Source organism: Lethenteron reissneri, chromosome 68 (assembly GCF_015708825.2).
Source record: "Lethenteron reissneri isolate LAM-NWPU_2019-01 chromosome 68, ASM1570882v1, whole genome shotgun sequence".
Taxonomy (NCBI): Eukaryota; Metazoa; Chordata; class Hyperoartia; order Petromyzontiformes; family Petromyzontidae; genus Lethenteron; species Lethenteron reissneri.
In genome coordinates, this window is record NC_083846.1 from 546,355 (window position 1) to 556,806 (window position 10,452).

Consider the following 10,452-nt stretch of genomic DNA (forward strand, 5'->3'; position numbering starts at 1 on the left):
AGAAGGAAATTCAACGTACGCCGCTATACGTGCGTGCGTAGCGTCCACGACAGCTGTGCTGCAGCACGGGTTGGGGACCGCTCGCGTCAAAGCCGTGAAGAAGCTCGCGAAGAAAAGGAGGTGGAGGAGGCAAAAGCTCCGACAGGAGACATCGAATAGAATATCAAAATGACGAGGGTTGAAGGGGGAGAGAGAAGGCGGTCATTTTGATGAGGTGATACCCACCTCGGCATCGGAAGTTAGCAGCGAATCAACGCCGGCCAGCGACTGCAAACAGCAACACAGAGACGCTCAGAGTCACCGCCACCGCCACCACCACCGCCGCCAACACCGCCACCACCGCCGCCACCGCCGCCACCGCCGCCACCACCACCACCGCCACCACCGCCACCACCGCCACCACCGCCGTCCATCCATCCCACCGTCACTCGCCACAGCAAAGTTTGCGTGGCCAAACCGTTTCTCCCCCCCTCTCACTCGTCCCTACACGCAAATTTTTCCAGAGCCAGGCCAGCGCTGGGCTGGCTCTCGGGCGCCACCGGCGGCTAGGAGATGTTGACTACCTCGCCTGGTACGCAGGAGCTCGTAGGTTCGATCGACAACCCTGGCGCCTGCCCGCCCGCCGCTGTATATCTGGAGTTTGCGGTGTCTCTCTCTCCTTGGAGGACCCGGAGGAAAATCCACGTGACCACGGGGAGAGAAAAGAGAGAGAAGACTCCAAATACACAGCAGCAGCAGCAGGCGTCGTCAGGCGGGCGGGATGGGACCCACGACCTCGTGCGCACCACCAGGCGAGGGCGACAACATCTCGACAAACCACGGGCCACCCCCGCTCGAGGGCTCGAGGGGTCTCGCCGCGGCGACGAGTTTTCTAAACGCGCGACGGGAGGATTTAAAAATTCCCGCGTTGGCAAGAACTTCGTCTCCATGGGGGGGCGGGGGGGCGGGGGGGGGTGGGGGGGGGGGGGGCGGGGGGGGCGGGGGGGGGCGGGGAGGGCGGGGAGCGCCGGCAGAACCGGCGAGGGGGGGTGGTAGGGGGGGATGGAATGCTCGCCGGCGATGGCGGTGGCGGCGGCGGTGAGCGCAATCAGAGTGAACAAAGCGAGCCACCTCCAGCTCCCGGCTCACACCGGCGGTGAAATGACGTCGTCGGCATAGCCAGGCAGCCAGGCAGGCAGCCAGGCAGCCAGGCAGCCAGGCAGGCAGCCAGGCAGGTGTGGGGGATTAGCGGCCAAGTCATCAACACTCCATTAATCTTTTCCGTGGTTACATTCCTCCCACCCCCTCCCGTTCTCCCCATGAACCCCTTCCATGAGAACGTCATCAGTTTGTTTTCTTTCCAGATTCCGTTCCGAATTTACCAGAACAATAATACAACGTGCGGCCTCTGTGGGTAGTAGCCTTGTGGGGAGCGGTAGTGTAGTGGTTAGCGCGCTGCGCTATGAACCTGGCGACCCGGGTTCGATTCCCGCTCACGGCAAACACCAGTGACGATTATCTGAAACGGTCCTGGGCCTCCCCTAGGTCGACTCAGCCTTAAATGAGTACCTGGTGCGGTGTGTAAACATCGCCACTAGGGAGACAAAGGCGGTCGGGCGTGGTGCTGGCCACCCACCCCCTCGTGTACCGTTCCGGCCTTCATAGGTGCTCGCTAACAGCACTTGCCCCTACAGTCTGTTCAGGCTATACGGGGGATCTTTGTCTTTGTCTTTGTCTTGTGTGTGTGCGTGTGTGCGCGTGTGCGTGCGTGGGTGTGCGTGCGTGTATGTAAGTGCGTGCGTGTGTATGTAAGTGCGTGCGTGTGCGTGTGCGTGCGTGTGTGTACGTGTGTGTGCGTAAGTGTGTAAGTGTGCGTGTGTGTACACGTGTGTGTGTGCATGTGTGTGCGTGTGTGTACGTGTGTGTGCGTGCGTGCGTGCCCGTACGTCGTGGAGGGGATAAGCCGCATTGTAGGTGCCGTTGCTCAGCAGCCGTTCGATCCCGAACCGCACCTTCTCCTCGTCCTCCTCCTCCGTGTAGCCACAGCGCGACAGCACGTAGTACACCTACAGGCAGCAGCACACAGCACGTAGTACACCTACAGGCAGCAGCACACAGTACACTTACAGGCAGCACACATCACGTAGTACACCTACAGGCAGCAGCAGCACACAGCACGTAGTACACCTACAGGCAGCAGCAGCACACAGCACGCAGTACACCTACAGGCAGCAGCACACAGCACGTAGTGCATCTATAGACAGCACGTAGTGCACCTACAGGCAGCACGCAGCACGTAGTGCACCACGTACGATGTGGTTGCGCGTGTACGTGCCTATACATGGGTGGGTGTGTGCGTGTAGGAGCGTGTATGTGCGTGTGTTTGTACGTGCGTGTACGTGCGTACGTGCTTGCGTGCGTGTGTGTGCGTGCGTGTAGGAGCTTGTAGGAGCGTGCGTGTGTGCGTGTAGGAGCGTGTACGCGCATGTGTGTGCGTGTGTGTGCGTGTGTACGTGCGTGTGTGCGTGTAGGAGCGTGCGTGCGTGTAGGAGCGTGCGTGCGTGTGTGTGTGCGTGTGTGCGTACGATGCGGTTGCGCGTGGTCTCGCTGAAGAAGGCCTCCTGGTCGTGGATGAGGAAGGCGTCGCGGTGGCTCATCTGGAACGGCGCCGTGAAGTACTCCACGTCGGCACGGATCACGTCGGGACTCAGCTTGTACAGCTTCTCCAGGCACGAGCGCAGCGTCGTGTCGCGCTGCACCTGGTTCTCCTTCACCGGCACCTGCGTGCCCACACCGCCCTCGTCACCCTCACCGTCGCCGCCGTCGCTGTCATCATCATCATCGTCGTCACCATCACCGTTATCGCCGCTATCATCATCGTCACCATCATCATCGCCATCATCATCATCGTCACCATCATCGTCGCTATCATCATCGTCGCTATCATCATCGTCGGCATCATCATCATCATCATCGTCGCTATCATCATCATCGTCACCATCACCGTCATGGCTGTCGTCATCACGATCGCCGTCATCACTGTCATCGATCGTGATTCTTTAAAAAAAAAAGATAATTTTTAGATTGCACTCATGATTTGCCAGCTATTTTTTTTATTTCTCTCATCTGTTATTGTTTAACGTCGATTTATTTTACTGCGACTTGTTGCGTTTGTCGGAGAAGCGGCGGTGTTGCTGCTTTTGTTGATGAAACACCGAATTAAGAGCTTCTCGGCTCACAGGGTCCTTCAAAATAAACTGAACCGTCATCATCACCTTCATCACCTCCATCATCATCACCACCATCATCACCAGCGTCATCACCACCGTCATCACCACCATCATCATCACCGTCATCATCACCGTCATCACGATTATCGACATCATTACCACCACCACCACCACCGCCGTCATAACCATCACCGCTGTAACCATCATCGCTATCACTGTCATCATCACCGTCATGCAGGAGAGGGAAGGAGGGAGCCAGGGGTCACGCAGAGGCGCGTCGCTACCCCCCATCACCTGGGGGTCTCCGTGCCCCACTCACCTTGATGTGAAGCTTCTCGGCGAAGGTGCAGAGCACTTCGAAGGGAGCGTGCACCTTCACGAAGTAGGTCTTGCCGTCCGTCGCCGACTGTGACGACGACACACACAACAACACGCGTACAATCACACACAACAACACACGTACAATCGCACACAACACGCGTACCATCGCACACAACACGTGTACAATCACACACAACACGCGTACCATCACACACAACACGCGTACAATCACACACAACACGTGTACAATCACACACAACACGTGTACAATCACACACAACAACACAAGTACCATCATACACAACAACACGCGTACCATTGCACACAACAACACGCGTACAATCACACACAACAACACACGTACCATCACACACAACAACACGCGTACAATCACACACAATCGCAGGCTCGCGCCGTGACGCCGTTCCTCTCGCTCGGGTTCAAGCGTCTCCCTGCCGTCTCGACATGTCCGACACGGGACGGCAGCGAGTGGCCACGCGGAGAGCACTTTGTGGTCGTGGCGAGAAACACTCACGGGGCGGAGGGAAAATACTCACGGGGCGGAGGGAAAACACTCACGGGGCGGAGGTAAAACACTCACGGGGCGGAGGTAAAACACTCACGGGGCGGAGGTAAAACACTCACGGGGTGGAGGGAAAATACTCACGGGGTGGAGGGAAAATACTCACGGGGCGGAGGGAAAACACTCACGGGGCGGAGGTAAAACACTCACGGGGCGGAGGTAAAACACTCACGGGGTGGAGGGAAAATACTCACGGGGTGGAGGGAAAATACTCACGGGGCGGAGGTAAAACACTCACGGGGCGGAGGTAAAACACTCACGGGGCGGAGGTAAAACACTCACGGGGCGGAGGGAAAACACTCACGGGGCGGAGGGAAAACACTCACGGGGCGGAGGGAAAACACTCACGGGGCGGAGGGAAAACAGTCACGGGGTGGAGGTAAAACACTCACGGGGCGGAGGTAAAACACTCACGGGGCGGAGGGAAAACACTCACGGGCGGAGGGAAAACACTCACGGGGCGGAGGGAAAACACTCACGGGGCGGAGGGAAAACACTCACGGGGCGGAGGTAAAACACTCACGGGGCGGAGGTAAAACACTCACGGGGCGGAGGTAAAACACTCACGGGGCGGAGGTAAAACACTCACGGGGCGGAGGGAAAACACTCACGGGGCGGAGGGAAAACACTCACGGGGCGGAGGGAAAACAGTCACGGGGTGGAGGTAAAACACTCACGGGGCGGAGGTAAAACACTCACGGGGCGGAGGGAAAACACTCACGGGCGGAGGGAAAACACTCACGGGGCGGAGGGAAAACACTCACGGGGCGGAGGTAAAACACTCACGGGGCGGAGGTAAAACACTCACGGGGCGGAGGTAAAACACTCACGGGGCGGAGGGAAAACACTCACGGGGCGGAGGGAAAACACTCACGGGGCGGAGGGAAAACACTCACGGGGCGGAGGGAAAACACTCACGGGGCGGAGGTAAAACACTCACGGGGCGGAGGGAAAACACTCACGGGGCGGAGGGAAAACACTCACGGGGCGGAGGGAAAACACTCACGGGGCGGAGGGAAAACACTCACGGGACGGAGGGAAAACACTCACGCGGTGGAGGTAAAACACTCACGGGGCGGAGAGGAAACACTCACGGGGTGGAGAGGAAACACAGCGGTGGTGACGGTGATGGTGCTGGGATGAGGCTCACAGGGCAGATCTATGTATGTTGAACTTCTTTCGCACCGTACGTAGCCAACCATGTTAATCAGAGGTGCAAGGTAAGGACACACTATGGGTCTCTGTGAGTCTATGAGTCTCTGCGTGAGTCTATGGGTCTCTGCGTGAGTCTATGGGTCTCTGCGTGAGTCACTGGCTCTGTGTGGGTCTATGGGTCTCTGCATGAGTTTATAGGTCTCTGCGTGAGTCTATGGGTCTCTGCGTGAGTCACTGGCTCTGTGTGGGTCTATGAGTCTCTGCATGAGGCTATGGGTCTCTGTGTGAGTCTTTGGGCCTCTGCGGGAGTCACTGGCTCTGTGTGGGTCTATGGGTCTCTGTATGAGGCTATGGGTCTCTGTGTGAGTCTTTGGGTCTCTGCGGGAGTCACTGGCTCTGTGTGGGTCTATGGGTCTCTGTGTGAGTCTACGAGTCTCTCTGTGCGAGTCCATCGGTGTTGTAATAATTATAGATGTTTGTTTAAAGGGCTCACGTACACTTTTGTCCACCGTCTCCAGGAGTAGGCCGTACTTCTTCTGCAGGTTCAGCTCAAAGGTTTTGCGACGATCCTAGAAGAGAGGGGAGAGGGGGTCGGGGGGCAGCGGGAGGTCGTCGGCATCTTCACAAGAGAGGTTTTTTTTTTAGTCGGGCTAGATCGCGTAAATATATATGTGTCGTTAAACCCACCACCACCACGCAGCAGAGGTCGCAACCCGATACCCGATACCCGTACCCTACCTGATACCCAGCTACCCGTACCCAGCCGGGTACAGGTAGCCGTTTGCGACCCTGGTGCGGCCGGGTACGGGTACGGGTAGGCCGTGAGTCACTGGTGAGTAACCGTTTGTCACTCATTTCAGGTAGGGTACGGGTAGGGAACGGGTACCCGTACGGGTACCCATTTGCGACCCTGGTGCGGCCGGGTACGGGTACGGGTAAGGAATCAAAACCCGTTTACGACCTCTGCCACGCGGACACGCCCAGCGAGTGAGGGGTTTGCGACGTATTCAACGAACGGAGCAGGGGGAGGATTTCTCCACAACTCCGGGTGTCGCCCGTTGATGCTGGTTGTTGTTGTTGTTGCAATTACCGGCGCAACGTCACGGTAAACGTTGCAGTGGGTTTACTCTCCAACACGCAGCCGGTTAGCGCTGCACCGGTAACCAATCGGCACGTTCTGTTTACGTGACGAACCTTTACCAATTGGCCGTGTGCCGGGTGGTGGTGTTGCGGGTTTAACGGACGCATTTATATTCACGCGATCCAACCCAGAAGGGGAAACCTCTATTTTGGATAACATTGGTCACGGAAGCCGTACCGAGTGTTACATCGTCATCCTTGTGACCATCGCCGTCGCCACCGGCTGCTTACAGACGAAGTTGGTTGACAAAAGGAGCCAGCATCTACATCACCAAGAGAGCGAGCAAACCGTCCAACTATTTTAAACAACTCAACTACTGTTTTTCATTGTACCAGGTACGGCCCACTGAGCAATAGTAGCTCTCTGTTTCAGAAGTGATCTGGCCATCACAAATGGTAGCGGCTTCTCATCATCGTCACCACCACCAGGGGGACATGTGTCGCAGAAGCCAATTACACTATGAGCGCACGATTCCAAATGTGGAGGGGGAAACTGGAGGACCCAGTGACCACGGAGAGAGCGAGAGAGGCAAATATTAAGGGGTCAGGGTCGGGATCGAAGCCACGACCTCCTGCACACCAGGCGAGTGAGTTAACATCTCCCATTCAACATGGAGGCTTTCGAGGACCGATATGTTCCACAACACCGGCTCTAGGGGTTACATCGCGGTCATCTAAATGCGTGAAGTAGTAAACTAATTGGCACGCTTTGATTACGTGACAACAACTCACTAATTGGCTGTGTCGGGTGGCGGCGGGCTAACAACACATTCATATAAAAGTATGAAAAATAAGTTCAGTTTTACCCTTCCTTAAATAAAACAGGACGTGTGAAGATGTTCAAACATACTTTGATGCCGGCAAAAAAGGCATCCCACGATTTTGCTGCTCACCCCGAGCTACGACTGCCCTGGCACCGTTCGTCTTTTGGCGAAGTTCTCTGGCCTGACGCTGCCGGTGAGACCAGGCCATGACGGAGGCGGCCGTCTCCGGAGTAGGACAATCAGCTTCTAAGACGATGCGAGCACGCTGAGAGAAGTGTTGTGTGTGCATGTTCGGCACACGCACTCTGTGTGGCGGTTAATGCAGTAACTCGATTCCTGTTTGGCGTGTGAGCGTCTCAACACAACTCCTGTTGTATTGCCAGAAAGGCACGCACATATATTATTACTCTTCGCACAATGTCATTTGTTCGCTCTTCACGAGCACCTCAGGGCTGTATCGCTGGCGGCGGCGAGTGAGGAGGCAAAGCCGGAATCCTCCCAAGACGTCTTGGCGAGCGTGCGGGGCAGGGAGTGTGCGGGGTAGGGAGTGTGCGGGGCAGCAATCATGCGGGGCAGGGATCGTGCGGGCAGCCCGAGTGACATCGGCCACGACTGATAACGCCCTCCGTGGGTGTGGTGGGGTCACAGCAGATGGCACGTGCAGCTGCCTGTGTGTTGGTGTGTGTGCGTGTTGGTGCGTGTGCATGTTGGTGCGTGTGCGTGTCGGTGCGTGTCGGTGCGTGTGCGTGTCGGTGCGTGTGCGTGTCGGTGCGTGTGCGTGTCGGTGTGCGTGCATGTTGGTGTGTGTGCGTGCGTGTTGGTGTGTGTGCGTGTTGGTGTGTGCGGTGTGTATGTGCTTCTGTGTGCGTTGTGTACGTGCTGTGCGTGCGCTCTGCGCGTGTGCGTCTATGTAACAACGGTGACCAGAGTTCGATTCCTGCTTACGGCCAACACCGGTGACAATTATCTGAACCGGTCCTTGGCCTCCCCTAGGTCGACTCAGCCTCCAATGGGTACCCGGTGCGGCGTGTGGTAAGCATCGCCACTGGGGAGACAAAGGCGGCCGGGCCTAGTGCTGGCCACCCATCCCCTTGTGTGCCACAGCGCTGGCCTATATTGGTGCTGCTACTCGCTACGAACAGCACTTGCCCCCAAAAGTCTACACGGGGGACCTTTGTCTTTGTTTGGGGGTGGTGGGAGGCGCAGGAAGTGTGGGGGGATGCAGGGAGGGGTCGCGGCAGTGATGGGAGGGGCACTTCCTGTGTGGAAGGTCACACTTTGAGCAGATGATTATTCATAGATATTTTGTATTTTAATAGAGGTTTGTTGCAAGAAGCACAGCGGGCAGTCGCAGTCGCCCGCACATCTCGCTCTCTCTCTCCCTCCCCGCCGCTCACAGTTCGTCGCCGTACCCCTGCACCTCCGATAAGCACGGTTGGCTACGTACGATGCGAAAAAAGTTCAGCGTACATGCACACGCACAAACATAAACAGCACACGCACACACAAACACAGCACACGCACACACACACATACACAGCACACACAAACACAGCACACACACACAGCACACACACACACAGCACACGCACACACAAACATACACAGCACACACACACAGCACACACACACAGCACACACACACAGCACACACAAGCACAGCACACGCACACACACACATACACAGCACACACACCAACACAAAGATCCCCTCTGTGTAGCCTCAACAGACTGTTGGGGCAAGCGATGTTAGTGGCAAGTAGCAGCACTGATGAAGGCCGGCACTGTGGCACGCGTGTGGGGTGTGGGTGGCCAGCACCACGCCCGGCACGGACACACACACACACACGCACAAAGACCCCCCATATAGCCTTAAAAGACTGTTGGGGAAAGTGCGGTTAGCGAGCACCTATGAAGTCCTGCACTGTGGCACACGTGGGGGGTGTGGGTGGCAAGCACCACACCCGGCCGCCTTTGTCTCCCCAGTGGCGATGTTTATACATCGTACCAGGTACAAATTTGAGGCCGAGTCGACCTAGGGGAGGCCCAGGACCGGTTCAGATTATCATCACCGGTGTTGGCCGTGAGCGGGAATCCAACTCGGGTCATCGGGTTCGTAGCGTGGAGCGCTAACCGCTACACTACCACTCCCCACAGACACACACACACTGAGACACACACACAGAGATACACACACAGATACAGAGATACACACACACACATAGATACAGAGATACACACACACACACATACAGAGATACACACACACAGATAGACACAAAACAGACACTGACGCACACACAACAAGCACCATTCATTATTCACATTCCGGAGTTCTCCCTGCCTTGGGGTGACGTCATCACATCCGGCTGCCACCATCTGCTGCTGCTGCAGTCGCCGCCGATGACTCACACAGAGCGGACGCCGCCAATTCTACTGGCCGTTTCGCTCCCCCTCATCGTGCACCACGGCGCCGTGCTTCAACCTCGCCGAGACTCATCAGCGCACCGCGGCGCCGGGCTTCAACCTCGCCGAGACTCATCAGTGCACCGCGGCGCCGGGCTTCTACCTCGCCGAGACTCATCAGTGCACCGCGGTGCCGGGCTTCTACCTCGCCGAGACTCATCGTGCACCGCGGCGCCGGGCTTCAACCTCGCCGAGATTCATCGTGCACCGCGGCGCCGGGCTTCAACCTCGCCGAGACTCGTCAGTGCACCGCGGCGCCGGGCTTCTACCTCGCCGAGACTCATGGTGCACCGCGGTGCCGGGCTTCTACCTCGCCGAGATTCATCGTGCACCACGGCGCCGGGCTTCAACCTCGCCGAGACTCATCGTGCACCGCGGCGCCGGGCTTCAACCTCGCCGAGACTCGTCAGTGCACCGCGGCGCCGGGCTTCAACCTCGCCGAGACTCATCGTGCACCACGGCGCCGGGCTTCAACCTCGCCGAGACTCATCAGTGCACCACGGCGCCGGGCTTCAACCTCGCCGAGACTCATCGTGCACCGCGGTGCCGGGCTTCAACCTCGCCGAGACTCATCGTGCACCGCGGCACCGGGCTTCAACCTCGCCGAGACTCATCGTGCACCGCGGTGCCGGGCTTCAACCTCGCCGAGACTCATCGTGCACCGCGGCCGCCTCCCACTGCCGCCCGTCGGTCGCGGTCGCTCAGGCGCGTCACGCGTCGACGCCGACCGGAGACCCCAGGGATCCGGCAACACGCTAATTATTAAGGACCCGCCGATGGTCTTTACTAAACTATAAACTGTGTTTGTATTTTA

General features: G+C 57.7%; 1 protein-coding gene across 8 annotated transcripts in view; it reads right to left on the minus strand.

The window, feature by feature from the left end:
* LOC133360427 (anoctamin-5-like) overlaps positions 1–10,452 on the minus strand; it is an 81,300-nt gene that overhangs the window by 24,484 nt on the left and 46,364 nt on the right. For 6 of the 8 annotated variants that reach the window (XM_061579144.1, XM_061579145.1, XM_061579148.1 and 3 more), the window contains 5 exons: positions 5,766–5,837; positions 3,529–3,615; positions 2,565–2,759; positions 1,926–2,045; positions 226–267 (listed from right to left, as the gene is read on the minus strand). In XM_061579144.1, coding sequence (XP_061435128.1) covers positions 226–267; positions 1,926–2,045; positions 2,565–2,759; positions 3,529–3,615; positions 5,766–5,837 — 516 coding nt within the window. The remainder of the gene's footprint in view (positions 1–225; positions 268–1,925; positions 2,046–2,564; positions 2,760–3,528; positions 3,616–5,765; positions 5,838–10,452) is intronic. The other 2 variants (XM_061579146.1, XM_061579150.1) reach the window with 1 other exon arrangement.